Raw genomic sequence first — 16,787 nt, forward strand, 5'->3', positions numbered from 1 at the left:
TTTCAAGTATTAATTATTTCATTGCTCACCTGTTGAAGTCCCGGGAGGTGGGCATGCACAAACCTCCCCACAACTGGGCAGTGCGTGAACCGCTGGCTGGGAGAGACTAGCCCCCAGCCCCGCCCCTTCTGCCCAGGGCCTTGCCCCTTCCACCGGAGCCCAGAGCCCTCCCACTGTGGCTGCCAGCCCCTGCCCCAGGCTAGTGCCCCCAGCCCTGGAGGGAGGGAGGGCGATGCCAGTGCAGCCCCCTGGAACACCAGGAGGGTGGGCAATGCGGCCCCAGCCCCTGGAGCTGGGCTGCAGTGTGGGAAGCAGCAGGGAGCCTGGTGGTGGAACACGGGTGGACCATGCCTGTCTGGGGAGGCACAGCCTCCTCCAGCCTATGATACCTGCTGCCCATGGCTAAGGGCCCTTTTCCCAGGCTAAGGAGAGGAGCCACTGAACCCAGGGCTCAAATAATTATGGGTGACGACAAAATAAATCAGCTCACTGTAAGCATGTAGGAAAGGAGAGGGATGATCCTATTATGAAGGTCTGTGCAATCTACTGTGAGTGATGCCTCACTTTTGGCACCACGAGTGATTGGCCTTGGGAGAGTACTGCCACTTTCCCCAGTCAAGGAGGAGCCAAACCTAAGGAGCTTAGTAGAGCCCAAAGGAGCACTTGACCCCTTCTGAAGGAGAGCCAAGCTCAAGAAGCCCAGTGGTGTATATGTGCCTCAGTCAGGGGAAACCAAACACACAGAGCCCACAGGTGTCTTTGCAGGGGGAACCAAGCCCAAGGATCATGCATGATCACATTTTAAACATCTATACAATTGACTGAGTGATGTCTTGCGGCTGGATCTTGGAAGGGCACAGACTTTATTTTGGTTTGTTTCCATCTGCACCATGGATCCTGAGTCTGCTGACCTTGATAGTCTGGTTCAAGGACTTTTAGCTTCCCCAGCCTTTGGGGAAGGGGCAAGATTAGGAAAGTGTATGTGGGTTCAAGGGATATTGATAACTTATTGGGACTAACTGACTAAGGCAGATGAACTTCTAGGGGTACATTTATTTCTGGCTTGTGATTCTTTCATTGTACATGTGCCAAAAGCCCAGTGAGAGGGCCATTTAAAAGTCAAAATAATAACATAAAGATATATTGAATAGGACATAGCCAGCACAGCTACAATTGTAAGCAAGCAAGGAAGATGTAAGCAAGCAACTGTAGCTATCACGATTTTATTTTAGTCTTTCCTCATTCATATTGTGCTGAAATTAGTTTTTCATGGCAGCAGGAGCTTTGGTTCTGTGGGAAAGGTGCAACGTCTGGACTGGGAGGTTGAAAGAGGAGGGTCCGGGATGCATACTCCTGTTTTTTTGAGAAGAGGGGAGAGAGGGAGGAACTGAAAAGTTTGGACAAGCGACTTCTCAGAACTGTGAAAATAGACTTCAGTGTTAAGTGTGAGCAGATATTTATCTTCTATTTGAGCTATTTTCTGTTTATAATCAATGTGTGCAAAAGATTATGTGATGGAGATGGAGCTCCCCCTTCCCTCCTAACATCAGGCTTTGCGGGATTTCTCAGGCCCTCAGACTGAGTCCAATATCTTGAGGCACTCAACAGCCACACTGTGCTAGTAAAACTATAATAATAATAATTAATAATGAATTGTTATCCAAAGGTCTCATCCTAGGCATTGTACAGAGATGAGTGAAGACATGATCAATGTCAGAGGAAGGGAGTAACTTCTCCATCTGAAACTGCAGGAAGAATTCTGGAGAAGCAGAATGTGGTTATATGATTAGGAACCTGGACAGGATGCTGAGGTTAAAACTACCTACTCAGGCAGAAAGTACCAGGACATCTTTAAATCAACATGTGGAGAAGGTCTTATTTTTACACTGTATCTGAAAAGTAGCAGCTCCAGGAGCACAAAATCATTCTTCAGCACCACAATGGAACATTGGAGTCAGTAATGATTCTTCAGGAACAACACTCCTTATTGAGTCATATGCACTATCCCCGTCCACACAGTGCCCTACCTGGACTCTGAGATATTGGGGTCAGTTCTGATTAAGAGGAAGGTGCTCCCTTATCAGGAGTGCTCCCTGCCACAAAAAATGCCATAGCACTGTGCAGGGCTGTTGAGTTCAGTGTTGTGGAATTACTGATGCCTGGGTAGTGCAGATGTAGGCAGCCATTTCTGGGTATGGATATATTATTAAAGGAACTATAGGGAGATGTAAGCAGTGCATCCCTTTTGGGGTATAAAATCTATAGCCTTCTCTGTAGCCATAAGCTGTTTGGGACAGGAATGCTGTTATTGTTGGACCCATTTATAAATTGTCCGGTACCATGTGTGACAGCTGTCAATGGGGATGCATAGTCAGGTAGGTATATACACCATACATTTACCATGGTTCCTGGTTTTTCTCTTCCAGCTCCCCAGCACGGGTCATCTGGCCTATACAGCTTGGCTGTAGGTGTTGGGACACTGATTGCCCTCGTGGTGATTGCAGTGGTAGTTTGGAGGATTGGTGAGTTTGGAGTTTGGAGGATTGGTGAGTGTCCAAAGAGAATTGATGTGAACAACCTGAGATCACAAGATGGGAGATCTGTTCTCAATTCACCTAAGCAGACAAGGCAAGATTCTGATTACCGTTATACTATGGCAAATCAGGAGTAACACCACTGAAAACACTGGAGATACTCTAGCTTTTCACCCTGTAAAGGAAAGCAGAAACTTGCCTACAGCTTACTGAGGTTACCCCCTATGGAGACCCCAGAGGGTAGATCCTTTAACTAGTCCTTGTTTCCTAGTTAAAGGAAGAGCAATGAAATATAATGAAAGGTTGGTTTTTTGTTTTTTTTGTTTTTTTCACATTTGTCTACTGTTAGACAGTGAATTGAGAAATAAAAGTATTAGTGGTATGACATTCTTAGTGTAGCGTGCACAAGAAGGTGCTAAACCCCATATGCATATGCTGCTGTGAGCTGTGGTCACACCTTTTCCACTTCTCATCCTGTGAAGCGATCACACCCTCGGTTCGTGACCTTTTTCCCTGTCTTGCTTTCAGAGGGCTAAGTTCTGCTCTCACAGGACTAAGTAACTGCATCCACTGAAATCTGTGGAGTTATCCAAGTGCCAGAGGAAGATCAGCCCTATAGTGCACACAACTGATCAAATTCAGAGGTGATGTAAAGAGTGGTGCAAATTACACAAAGGGCCTGTGATTCCGTTGCCTTGTATAGTTGTTTATACTTTTATTCCTGACTCTCACGTCCCTGACTTAATTACAGTCCATCCTTTCCACATGGCTGTTGTGTTCTGCCCAAGATGGCTACATTTTCACAAGTGGGTGTGCAATCCCAGCATGTATCCCCACTATAGAATGCTCTAAAATGCTTCAGAGTGAATAGAAAGAGAAAAGTCATTATGATTCCTTTGCAGATAGCTCCTGTCCTGGATGCCCTGACCAGTGGTTTGGTTACAGGAACAGCTGTTACTTCTTCTCCAAGATGAAAAAGGATTGGAATTCCAGCCAGGCATCCTGTTCTGCAGAAGGATCACATCTCTTGGTGATCAATGATGCCAAGAAAATGGTAAAAGTCTGTCAGTATCATTATATGAGGCTCTTTCATTGTCTTGCAAATGCTTCTGTAATTTGCCTCCAGTGCATGCTATCATGCTGACACCAATTTACTATAAAGGGGTGAAAAAACCCTTCATTATAACAATGTTATGCAGGAGGCTGACATTTTCAGTCTACATCTAAGAGGTTCCCATGGGGAGGTTATGATCAGCAGTCAGGGAAAAATGTTGCATGGAAGCCTTTTTCCATCCTCTGGCCCGTGTCCCTGCCCCCACCAGCTTTCCACTGCTGAGAGTTAGCTTAGCTCAGCTAGTCTCTGCAAATTAATGCAATTGTGTGGGTGATACTGGAAGCCATCTGTTTGTAAGCTCTTTAACCTCCAGGTTCCAGGTAGGGGGCACAAAATTGATGACCATGAGAGTGTTTCAGGCACCAGGCAAACAAGGCAAAGCTAGTTGGGACTCTTGCTTAAGCAAATCCTGACCACAGTCCTTGCTGCTGGGAGCCGTCCTCAACCTCCGTACGACTCATTTTTCTACTGCCAGAAATCCTCCCTGACCCCTCTGCTGAAAGTTTCCCACTGACTTCTCAGTTCCTGGGGCCTCCCTTGATATCTCCTGTCATGAGTTCCACATACAATGGATTTTCCTTCTATAAATCACCCCTGTACTCCAGCCACGTGCTACTGCATTCCTTATGCTGCATAGGCTGTGACCCATAGGCTCCCTTTTGCTCAAAACATTCTTTGATTTCCTGGAGATGTTTCCCAATCTGGCCTATCTCCACACGGCCAGAAGCCTCCCCTGGTTTCTCCAAGCTTCCATTCCCCAGGCATCTCTCTGGCTCCTTCTAGTCCCTTGCCTCACAAAGACACTTCATTGCTAGAGCTTCTATGGAAAATGTCAGCTTTGTTGTTTTGTTTCCTTGCATCACCATTCCTGGCAGCAGGCAGCGTGGAGTATTTATGATGATTTAGTTAGAAACACAGTGGGGCAAATTCTAGTGATTTCCTCAACTTTTTTGGATTTATTCCAAGGTGGAATTTATTGTGTACAATTATTCTTTCTATGAACAGGGAACACAAGCTAAAAGTCAGACAAATGGAAATGAGAGCCTATAGGGCAGGGGTAGACTGACTACGGCCTGGGGGCTGCATCCAGCCCTCCAGATGTTTTAATCTGGCCCTCGAGCTCCTGATGGAGAGCCAGGCCCGGGGCTTGCCCCGCTCCATTGCTCCAGCCAGGGAATGGGGTCGGGGGCTTGCCCTGCTCTGTGCAGCTCCCAGAAGCAGTGGCATGTCCCTCCTCTGGCTCCTACGCATAGGGGCAGCCAAGGGGCTCAGCATGCTGCCACCAGGAACCCTGGCCAATGAGAGCTGCAGGGGCGGTGCCTGCGGACAGGGCAGCACACAGCCACCTGGTTGTGCCTCTGCATAGGAGCCGGAGGATTGAGATGCTGCTGCTTTTGGGAGGTGCTTGAGGTAAGCGCCGCCTGGAGCCTGAACCCCGAACCCCTTCCTGCACCCAACTCCCCTGCCCCAGCCCTGATCCCCCTCCTGCCCTCTGAACTTCTCAGTCCCAGCCTGCAGCACCCTCCTGCACCTCCATCCCCTCAGCCCCACCCCAGAGCCTGCACCTCCAGCCGGTGCCCTGACCCCCCACCCCCGCACTCCAGCCTCCTGCCCCAGCCAGGAGCCCCCTCCCATACCCTGAACTCCTCATATCTGGCCCCACCCCAGAGCCTGCACCCTCAGCCGGAGCCCTCACCCTCTCCCGTACCCCAACCCCCAATTTCGTGAGCATTCATGGCCCCCCATATAATTTCCATACCCAGATGTGGCCCTCAGGCCAAAAAGTTTGCCCACCCCTGCTGTGGGGGAAAAGTTCTTGTGTCTTAACGAAACCTTAATGCTGCCCTGCCAATGCCTATTCCAGTCCTGTGCTCCCCACGTAGCTCTGCCAATGCCTCTCAATCCTGCCCTGTAGCCGCACTGACTTCAGCCTGTGCACCTCTGTCCTGACTTGGTCTGAAATTGCCCTGTAGCTTTTAATGTAGGACCCTTATCTAAGAGAGAGAGAGAGAGAGAGAGAGTGTGTGTGTTCATTCACTTAGTGCCCTGGGAACTTCCTTTGCAGTATCAACACACAAGGCACCTCAAGTTGTGATTTGCTGCTTTCTGAACACAGTGTGTGCTACATGTGTCAAGACAGGAGTCCTAGGATCGAGCTGCTGCTTACCCCCTAATTATAAAAAGAAGAGTTTGGGGAACACAAGGCAGGGACAGCAGCAAAGGAGACAAGCTATCAGCATTTCCTAAGGTGAAAGCAGAGGTCTTGCCACCCACATGAAGAGTAGTTAAGGTCCTTCATTTCCAGTTTTTACTGAAAAATTCCCAATTTTTACAAAAGTAATTATTCAGTTTTTATTGGGTTTTTTTTCATCCAATTTTGGGCCACTCAAGTACATGAGTAAAATCCAAAGTATTCCATTAGTTAGATGTGTTTATGTTAATAAAGTTAGTCTAAGTGTAAAGTGTGAGACTGTTGGTCAAAGTAAGGCAATGTGGTAGAAGATACGCACGCACGTGCATGTGTGTACATATGGTGACAAACTGTTAATGTACAGTTCATTAAATAAACCACAGCATTAAACTGCTTTTACTTTCAATACTCTTACTTTTTTGTTAATTTTTTTCCCCTGTCCTTCTGTCTCCCCTTCCCCCATATTAACGAGGATATTTACCCAGAAAACTGTCAAGTTTTTGCACTGATTTTTACATATTTTAAATTTTTTGTAGTAAACATGAAATTCCCAGGAAATTTAAACAAAATAATCACTGAAAATAAAGGTCCTTGAGAATAGTCAGGCTTAGCTGGTATATTTTGCTCCCTCACCTTTGATCGCTCCGTTTGCCTATCAGGACTTGAATTTTCAGATTGATTTTGATTAATTCCTTTGTCCTTCCCCACTCCCTTCTAGCACCTTTTCTTGGAAATGCACATAGGTTACCACTGGATTGGTCTGAGGAACAGCACGGGCAGTGGCTGGACCTGGGAAGACGGCTCAAAACTCAACAATACAAAGTGAGTTTGATTTCAGTTTTTTAAAAAAACAGCAGCACTCTGAAGAGCTAGATCCTCAGCTATTAACGGTGTTTATCAGTCCTTACTCAGGCAAAATTACTGAGGTATAGGTACAGCACCATAGCTATGCTGGCATAACCCCTCAGTGCAGATGCATCCTACACTGAGGGAAGGGTTTATTCTGTCAGTGTAGGAACACCATATTCTTGGGGGATGCACAGGCGCCGACTTTTTTCTTTCCTAATGGGTGCTCCATCCCCGCTCCACCCCGAGCCCTGCCCCTACTCTACCCCTTCCCCCAAGGCCCCACTCTCACTCTGCCTCTTCCCGCTTCTGCTCCGCCCCCTCCCCCGAGCATGTCCTGCCTTGCTCTGCCTCTTCTGACCCCCTCTCTGCCCCTTCCCCTCAGTGCCCGCCGCTGAGCAACTGGTGGGTGCTGAGCACCCACTATTTTTTTCCATGGGTGCTCCAGCCCTGGAGCACCCACAGAGTCAGTGCCTATGGCTAGGGGGACAGAAGCATTCTTCTGTTGACCTTGCAGCTTTGACACCAGGAATTAGGTCAGCATATCTATGGCATTCAGGGGGTGTGCATTTTTCTCATCTCTGAGTGCTGTAGGTATGTTGACCTAAATTCTAAGTGTAGACCAGACCTTATGCACTGTCAAATGCTACTCTACCACCATCAGCATGACTCCAAAGCCATTGAGCCTTTTTCTCTACCACTCTAACCCAAGACCCGCTTAATGCCAACTGGCAAAGGGGTGCAGAGGAGCAACAGGGAATTCCTGGGTTTGGTATGTACATTCTAGTTCACCAAAGAATGTCATGTGAGGTCTCAAATAAAATCCAATGTCACACTGGTCATCTATATAATTGTGAAACACATGTACGAATGTTATGTAAGGAGTTATGTAAATAGTCTAAAAACCAAGTTCTTATAGACCAGGGGTCTCAAACTCAAATGACCACAAGGGCCACATGAGGACTAGTGCATTGACCCAAGGGCCGCATCACTGACACACACCTCTCGCTGCCTCTGGCCCCGCCCCCACTCCACCCCTTCCATTAGGCCCTGCCTCTTCCCACCCCTTCCCTGCCCCATTCCAACCCCTTCCCCGACGTCCCCACCCCAACGCTGCCCCAGGGGGTGCAGAAAGGGTGCAGGGTGTGGCGGGGGCTCAGGGCAGGGAGTTGGTGTGTGGGGTGCAAGAGGGTGAGGGGTGCGGCTCGGGGTGCAGGGTGCAGCAGGTGGCTCAGGGCAGGGAGTATAGGAGGGGTGTGGGATGTGGCAGGGGGCTCAGGGCAGGGAGTTGGGTGCAGGAGGGGTGTGGGGTGCGGCAGGGGGCTAAGGACAGGGAATTGGGGTACAGGAGGGGTTCAGGGTGTGAGCTCCAGCCTGGTGCCGCTTACCTAGAGCGGCTCTGGGGTGGCAGTGGCATGCGCTGGGGCCAGGGCAGGCTCCCTGCCTGCCTGCCCTGGCCCCCGGCCCCGCGCCGCTCCATTCCAGGAAGCAGCTGGAACCGTGTCCCTGCAGCCCCTGGGGGAGGGGCTCAGGGTTCCATGCGTGCGCTGCTCTTGCCGCTCTTCCAGGTACCTCCCATGAAGCTCCCATTGGCTGCGGTTCCCTGTTCCTGGCCAATGGGAGCTGCGGGGGGCGGTTCCTGGAAGGAGGCAATGCAGGAGCCCTCTGCCGCCTTCCCCCTCTTTCCCTCTCTCCCCCCCCCCGGACCTCAGGAGCGTGCTGCCAGCTGCTTCAGAGAGCAGCTTGGGGCTCACAGGGGACAATCCCGCAGGTAGGCAGAGGGGAGGGGAGCTTGGCGGGCCACACGCAAGAGCCCCGCGGGCTGCTGTGTATTTGAGACCCCTGTTATTTGAGACTGTGTCTAGGGACTGGTCACTGGCAATAACAGGTTTTCTGACAGACAAGAAATGTTTATCTGTATGGCTGTTTACATGCTAATTAAGTATTGTGCGGTTCACAATGGGTCTCCTCTTATCAGTCTAAACTGAATGTTAATCATAGAACTGGAAGGGACCTTGAGAGGTCATCTAGTCCAGTCCCCTGCACTCATGGCAGGACTAAGTATTATCTAGACCATTCCTTAATGAAGGATTGTAAAACATCACAGAGAGAAAAATAACAGGAAGAAGCACACAGTGGAGTAGGGGGAGAGAACACTATCTTGAGGTGCACATCAAAAGTTTACCCTACTGTATTTGGGAGACAAGACAACACCATGTCATCCTTCACCTAGGAAGTAAATGGGTAGCCTGTTTGCTTCATGAAAGAGGGGTCTTGTTCTCAGCTAGGCTTAGTTGAAAACACTTGAGAGAACTGTGGATGAGATAAACTACTTTAGACAGGAATGTAACTTGTTAGTTAAATTTAGTCTCTAGAAAGTGTGTTATGATTTTCTTTTGTATGTAACCATTTGCTTCTAATACTCATACTCACTATCACTTGCATCTCTATGCGTTGATCATAAATTTAGTCTTGTTTTTACTATAAATACATCTCAGTGCTGTGGTGTTAAGCAAAATGCTAGTCCTGAGTTGAATCTGATAAGCTGTTGTACTGTTCCTTTGGGAACAGCAGGCCTAGTAATTCTGTGAGTGTCTAGTATACTGGGGCTGGACACTTCAGGGAAGGCTCAGAGGACTTGGGGTTGGTGTGTGCCTATTACTAAGAAAGTGAGGCCTGAACGGCAGTTACTTGTGTTACAGCAGGCACCCGCAAGACTGTCTCATGCTAATGGCAGGTGGTGGTGAGATACCGCACAGCCCTGGGTTCTCCTGGGGAGCGTCACAGCCACTTCACACAGTATGAAGTCATTTACACCTGTGAAAAGTAGCTATAAAATCTTACAGCTCTGAAGCTGATGCTACCTGCATCTCTGTAAATCAAGAATTATTCTACTGAAGTTAATAGTGTAAGGCTTTGGCTACACTTACACTTCAAAGCGCTGCCGCGGCAGCGCTTTGAAGTGCTAAGTGTAGTCAAAGCGCCAGCGCTGGGAGAAAGCTCTCCCAGCGCTGTCCGTACTCCACCTCCCTGTGGGGAATAACGTACAGCGCTGGGAGCCGCGCTCCCAGCGCTGGGGCATTGACCACACTGGCGCTTTGCATCGCTGCAATTTCCAGCGCTGGAGAGGGTGTGTTTTCACACCCTGCTGCAGCGCTGCAAATTTGTAAGTGTAGCCAAGCCCTTACACTGGTTACAGTTAAACTGGTTTAAATCAGATCAGAATCAAGCCCTACTTTTCTGATTTTGGGAGCATTTCACACCCAGTTTGCACTGGTGCAAGTGGCACAAAAAGTTCAAGGCAGTGGAGAATTAGGCCTGGTCTATGCTTAAAATTTAGGTCGACATAGATGTGCCACTCAGGTGTGAAAAATCCACCTGCCTGAATGTCGTAGGTGTGGTGACCTAAGCCCTGCTGCCGGTAGGTCAACAGAAGAATGCTTCCATTGACCTAGCTACTGTCACCTGGGAAGGTGGTGTTCCTACACTGGCATAGCTACGGCTATAGTCTCTATAATGTAGACATGGCATAGGCCCTTTGGCGTTAGTAAAATTATTCTGGATTTACAGCAGCATAAACCAGCATTTGAGCCTTCATTTTTGCTCATTCTGTTGTCTGAGTAAGGACCTCAGGGTTTGGCCCTGGGGCTTTAATGGAAGAACACTTTCCATCTCTCTAGCACCTTCTCAAAGTACTCCAGGTAATGAGCTAGCCTGACACCCTCTCTGTGGGGGAGCTCAGTGTTGGTATTCCTATTTTGCAGATATGGAAGGTAAGGCCCAGAGAAGTGAGCCAGCATGCACAGGGTCACGCAGTGTGTCACTGACAGAAGTAGAATGAGGCTCTCATGACTCCCCATCCTATGCTCTAGCTACTTGACTGATTTCCCTTTGGAATTCCAACTTTCATGTTCTAAAGAAATCCTGGAAGGAAATTGTCTCTTGCTGAGGCTCCCATCTTTGCCACTCTCATCCTGACCCAGATGGCCCCTGGCACGAACACACACATTGCTCAAGTTGCCAAAGTTATTCATTGCACCTTGTCCTTGGGCCAGGGGGGTTGTTCTATATACTCAGTCTCTATTAGTGCCAGTTCTGGATTCAGTGACAGCTGCCCCTTCTGCGGCTGTTCCCGTCACCTCCCCCCGACAACCATAAAGAGTTTTCTGCCTTGCCTTTTAGTGATGACTCTTACTATTTCTCCTCAGTCTGTGTTCTCTGTTTCTCTTTTGCAGGGTCATCTCTAACAGCCCCGTGCAGCACTGTGGCGTCCTGGTGAAGGGTGCTCTCCAGGCCTCCAGCTGTGCAGTTGATTTCCCATGGATCTGTGAGAAATCCCCTAAGTAACCACCTCCTGCACTTTCCCACAGAATAGTCTTCACTCACACCCGGCCAATGGATCTAGACCCCAACAGTGCATCCAGACATGCCTAATCCTTGTTCCCAGTGGGGCCAGGCTGCTGATACTCCTAGTAGGAGGTTTGTGTCACCATTGCCCTCTGTTGAAATTGCACAGCCATGTAGGAGACTGAAATCTGATTCATGGACTTTCAGCTCCCTGAGGCTGGAGCTCTGAGGGTGAGTTCTGTGCAGAAAACCTAGATCCATTTGCAGTCCTCATCTTTCAGGGCTGGGAGCATAGCAGAGACCTGCTGACATTATCTTTGTTGCCATGGAAAAGACCTGAGTATGATTCCCAGTCTTAGTCTTTCTCACTCTGCCCCAGTGCCTAAGTTATTAGTGTGACAGCAGCTGGGCCCAGCGAACCCATAGGGTTACACTTCTGTGTTGAGCAACAGTCCTGTGGCACCTTATAGACTAACAGAAGTATTGGACATGAACTTTCGTGGGTGAATACCCACTTTGTCAGCATGAGGTTGATGGATTTCCACTCCATACGGCTAAATGCAGTGCCTTGCATGGTGTAAAGTACTTCTGTGTTGCTGAGCAGATGATAGACTTTATTTTCAGTCCATGTTTCTCATTTCTTTGGCACCAGGAATGCTGCAGAAGCTGGACCTTCTGCCTCTACTGAATTTTTCTCTACTTGCTGTGCAGTAAACTGGCTTCCATTCCACTCCCAAAATCTGTGTCTCATTTGTGCCCCAAGACAGGAGTGCTGTGAAGGGAACAGAGGAAGGTGAAATGAGAATGGGTGACCTTTGTCAGCCCAGAAATGAAAGTAAACTTCTAACTCTAATAGCTGAGGTGACACGTGGGGTGGGGCGGGGGAATGGGTAAATGTTGATTTCACTGTACACACAAACTGATGAAAAAAATCTTTCCATTGATCATCAAAATTTACAGAGAGGCAAAGTAAGAGAAATGCTGCTTGAGAACTTATTAGAGTTTGATTTAAGGTTATTTGCTTTGTGTATTTTGGCTTGTGATGTTGACAATTTGTGTTTTAAAGGTTAGACAGCTTTAACTTTTTGAATTTCAACATCTACTGTCATTAAATATTGCCTGACTTCTCCATAATTTGCCACAACTATAACATTTAAATAGATAAAAATCTAAAATAATATTTAACATAGATATTAGCCATTGAAATAATAAAATAATAAAAATCTAATTCTGCCAGGCCTAATTATGGGTCTCCTTTAGCTTGAGTGGTTCAGGTCTATGCTTCTGGAGTAGTTATTATTTATTTAATAATCACATGTATTATGGTAGTGCCTAGGGACCAACTACGAATGGGTCCCCATTGTGCTCACCGCGGGACAGACACAGAGTAATAGATGGTCCCTGCCCTGAAGAGCTTACAGTCCATGTAGGCAAGACAGAAACAGGGCAGAGAAGGAATAGAACACACAAGCAGAGTGAGCAATGGGGTGGCAGCAAATGGCATGTTAGTGCCATGATTTTTTTTGAGGGGTGGCGAGGGGATCACCTATATGGAAAGAGAAGTTGGGGGGGACATGGCAGCACTCGAGTAATTCTGGAACGCTGTGGAACAGCATTATTGATGGACACAACGTGGAGGAAGGGGTGGATGGGTCACCCCACCTCCCTTGGCTGGCTCTGAGCAGAGACTCAGCAGCAGCTGTTGTTTCCCCTCTGGACCATGCCCAAGACAGCACAGCAGGGTGGCCCTCTGGCGGGGGACCCATCACTTGCACAGGAGGTAATGCACTGGGCCCTGGGCTTGGTACGTACTGTCCCAGCGAAGGGACATGCTAAGTCTGGGCACCTGGGCCAGGGCAAGGCACAGCCTGGAGAGCATGGGGGAGGTACCATGCAGTCCCCTGGGCCCTCAGCGCATCTGCTTCCCAACATCCAGGCTGCCGTCCTTCTCCCCTCTGCTGCCTCGCCCGTAGCAGAGAACTTGGGGAAGTGCCAGGGCCTCCCCCACACACATCCACAGTGCTGGAACACCGGCAGAGGCTCCCCTGTTGGGTGGGGATGCAAGCGCCCCTCCCCATTACCTCCTGTGCTGCTGCCTGGGTGTGGCCGGGAGGGAGGTGGTGGTTGCTGGGTTTGTGCTCAGAGCTAGCCAGAAGAGGAGAGGCCTGGGCCCCACTTTGTTGCACCCCTATCCCTCCCTCCCCTATGGTCAGGGCCACTGGCACCCTCTTCTCCCTCCCAAGATGGGATGGGGAGCAGCTGTTATGCTCCTGTACCAGATGTGGGCTGGCTACAGAGCTTGCTTATACACACCAGATGTGTTCATCATAAGATCCTTCAAAACTCCACCAGGCAAAGCTGAGGGCAAGTCTATACTATAGAATTAAGTCGACCTAAGTTACTGTGGTGGCTGTACACCGATGTAATTAAATTGCTTTTGAACATCCACACTATGTTCCTTTTGTTGGTGTTGCACGTCCTCACCAGGAGTGCTTGCACTGATTTAACTGTCATTGTGGGGCACTGTGGGACAGCTTCTGAAAGGCAGCAACAGTCAGTGTAAGCAATGCAGTGTCTACACGGACACTGTGTCAACCTAACTACATCGACCTCAGCACTACACCTCTCGTGGAGGTGGAATTATTAAGTCGGCGCAAGGAGCAAGTTACATCAATTGGAGCTACATTTTAGTGTAGACACTTACAGAGTTAGGTCAACATAAGCTGCCTTGATGAACTGGAACTGGAGACCAGGCCTGAGGTTCATCTAACTATGGTGTGTTACACACACTGCCAGCTAGTGGCTGAACAGTATAATACAATTTGGCTTTCCATTACATCTCCCCCTACCATTTACAATATTTACACTATCGTGCTGTCTTTGAAGTTCAGTACAGGTAAGTCTGTTAAGTGTCTCTGAATTGTACTGGTTTTCTAGTTATAAGACCTGAATGTGTAACCACTTGATCATCTGGCTATCCGTTAGTTGCAGCGACTGGCTGTGGTCAGTTTGGAATCCTTGAATCATCATTGTCTTCTGCATCTGCCATCTGTACCATTTGCTCTGTTGATCGTTCTTTTTGAGGAACAAACTTTAGATGTCAGTGGTTGCTGTTGAACTCTCCACTGTTGGTCTTGATCGCATATGATCTGGGAGCTGGATTATTTTTCTTTATAACATCTGGAGTTGCCCATCCTTTTTCTCGATCCAATTTGACATGAACATGGTTACCAGGTTCTAGACCTGGCAGTTCTCTAACTGAGTGATGTCTGTTGTAAAAGTGTTCATAAGCTTGTTAAGCCTTTTTACCCAACTTGCCTACTCTCTTCATGTCTGGCCACTTTGGAAATAAATTCTTTACCAAAGCTGGACCAGTAGTTCTGAGTTGTCTTCCCATCAGGAGTTGTGCTGGACTATATCCAGTAGTTGCTACTGATGTTTATCTGTAGCTCAGAAGAGCAAGGAATGGATCTTTCTGCTGTAGGATTTTCTTGGCTGTCTGTACAGCTCTCTCAGCCTCTTCAGTTGCTTATGGGTAATCCGGTCAACTAGTAACATGATCAGAATCAATCATCATTAGTTTGGAATGACTAAAATTCTACTGCAATGAATTGTGGCCCATTGTCTGTCACTAGCTGCTCTGGCATACTGATGTAAGAAAAAGTATACTTCGGTTTCTCAATAACGTAATGACATGTAATATCTTTCAAGTACATTATTTCCATACACCCGGCAACCAGATAATGATGTCTTGAGATATACCAGGGCACAATCCTGAAACATAGTTCAGTCATGATTTCAGGTTATGCTAATAATTCTACATATAATGTTGCTATTTGTATTTTGCCATGATGTTACTGATCAGCAAGTTGAGTTTTTAAAGGATATCTCACGAGGAGGCACACCGTGTACAAACATTACTATAATAGTGTGTGGACGCAGGTATATTCTGTCACATTTCCTCGCTTACAAAGCTGTAGTAGGGTTAGCCATTGGCTGCCCTGGAGGCTGCAGCTCAGGGCCCTCTTTCCTGCCTAGGGCATCTGCCACCATGTTTTCTTTTCTCTATCTGTACAATATCCATAGAAGATTATTGGGGTATAAAACTCCAATGTAGAAGTCTGGAATTTGAGCTTTTGGTTTTGTTTAACCAGATTAATGGCAAATGATCTGTCAACACCTTGACCTTTTTATTAAGAAGATAGGGCCTTAATTGCTTGACTGCCTACACTATGTCATAACGTTCTTTCTCTATAACAGAATAATTTTGTTCGGTCGGTACCAATTTTTTTCTTAACAAAAACCACTCCACTGTTTTCTTATTTCCCCTTCTCTGTATCAGTACAATGCCTAGACCAATGTCTGATGCATCTGTATACATTTCAAACATTTTGTCAGAATGTGGACTAGTTAGCACAGGTTTTTCAGACAAGATTTTATTACCTTATCAAAACCTTGTTGACATGCCTTTGTCCATACAACTTTGTTAGGCTTTAGTTTTTTTTATATAGATCTGTGATTGCAGATGCAATGTCACCGAACCCACACAAACCTTCTGTAACTGTTCACCACACCTGTGAAAAATTGGACCTGTTTTTTTTATTTGGCGTATAGGCCAATTTACAAAATGGTTTCAACTTTCATGGGATCAGGGGATATTTGATCTCCCCCTGCCGAGTGTCCCAGATAAGGAACTCTGGCTGCTTCAGTTTTGCACTTGGAGACTTTTATAGTTAGGCCTGCCTCTTTGACCTTTGACAGCCCAATTTTTGTGATCAGCCCAAGCCTTGTTAAACACTGCGATGTCATTTGCATACCCTTGCAAAGCTCAGCAAACCATTTAACACTTGGTTGACCAACCTCTGAAAGGTGACTCCTGCATTAATTAACCCAGATAGTAATATTGTGAACTCATACAGACCCCTCTCCGTGCTGAAAGCTGATTTTTTTTCTGTGCACCTTATCTAAAGGAATTTGCCAATAACCTGTAGTTTAATCAAAAGAGCTGAGATATTTAGCTTTGCTTAAAATGTCCAGCATATCATCAATTCTAGGAATGGGATACACATCTGACACTGTGACAGATTGAGTTTTCTGTAATTAACACAAAACCTTGCAGCATTGTCTGTCTTAGGGACCAAGACCACATCTGACTCCCACTGTCAGATTCTTTATTTACTCTCAGATCTAACATGCTTTGTACAGCTGTATGAATTTGTTCCTGTATCTTGCCAGTGCCCCTGTAGGGTCTGCTGGGAGGTGGCGGTGGTCCTTTCTGTAATAAGTCAGCAAGTGTGTCTTCCCTGGCTTGTTAGAAAACACTTCTGTATGTTCTTCCAGCACAAACACCACCTCTGCCCTTTCAACCGGTGTTAATGAACTGCAGATATCAATGCTTTCCAGAGAAGTCAGTTTGGCATTCAGCCATCAAATCAATGTGGTGTGCCTCACTTTCCCCTTCTACACAGCAGGTCATGTTTACCATGACCTTCCTGCTGTGATAGGCTTTGTCTGTTTACATGTAGTAGCTGTGGCACATTACCATGAAGCTTTTAAACATGATGGGTATCTTCATTTACCTCTATCACCTCAGAAGGTCCTTCCCAAGAATTTTGCATTGTGTATTTTTTCACAGGGCTTAATACCAACACCAAGTGTCTTATTTCAGTAGAATGTTTACAAGTATGTTTATCATACCACACCTTTTGTTTGGACTGGCTGTCTTTTAACTCTTTTCAGAACCTTTGTACATATT

General features: G+C 47.2%; 2 protein-coding genes across 3 annotated transcripts in view; both read left to right on the plus strand.

Moving 5' to 3' along the window:
- LOC123355543 (alpha-2-macroglobulin-like) overlaps positions 1 to 16,787 on the plus strand; it is a 216,388-nt gene that overhangs the window by 123,465 nt on the left and 76,136 nt on the right. The gene's annotated exons all lie outside the window — the stretch shown is intronic.
- Positions 330 to 12,261, plus strand: KLRG1 (killer cell lectin like receptor G1). Of its 2 annotated transcripts, XM_044998220.1 has the most exons (5): positions 330 to 1,445; positions 1,752 to 2,546; positions 3,437 to 3,588; positions 6,558 to 6,661; positions 10,921 to 12,261. In XM_044998220.1, the coding sequence occupies exons 2-5, from the start codon at positions 2,402 to 2,404 to the stop codon at positions 11,030 to 11,032; spliced, it is 513 nt and encodes a 170-aa protein (XP_044854155.1). In that variant the 5' UTR covers positions 330 to 1,445; positions 1,752 to 2,401; the 3' UTR covers positions 11,033 to 12,261. The 2 variants fall into 2 exon arrangements, with proteins under 2 accessions (XP_044854155.1, XP_044854154.1); XM_044998219.1 differs by having other exon boundaries at positions 330 to 2,546.

Source organism: Mauremys mutica, chromosome 1 (assembly GCF_020497125.1).
Source record: "Mauremys mutica isolate MM-2020 ecotype Southern chromosome 1, ASM2049712v1, whole genome shotgun sequence".
Taxonomy (NCBI): domain Eukaryota; kingdom Metazoa; phylum Chordata; order Testudines; family Geoemydidae; genus Mauremys; species Mauremys mutica.

Bases quoted from the DNA above. Each gene is read 5' to 3' on its own strand.
- KLRG1 (XM_044998219.1), top strand. From the start codon at position 2,402: ATGGTTCCTGGTTTTTCTCTTCCAGCTCCCCAGCACGGGTCATCTGGC. The intron at 2,547-3,436 runs GTGAGTGTCCAA...ATTCCTTTGCAG, and splicing joins GTTTGGAGTTTGGAGGATTG to ATAGCTCCTGTCCTGGATGC. The intron at 3,589-6,557 runs GTAAAAGTCTGT...ACTCCCTTCTAG, and splicing joins TCAATGATGCCAAGAAAATG to CACCTTTTCTTGGAAATGCA.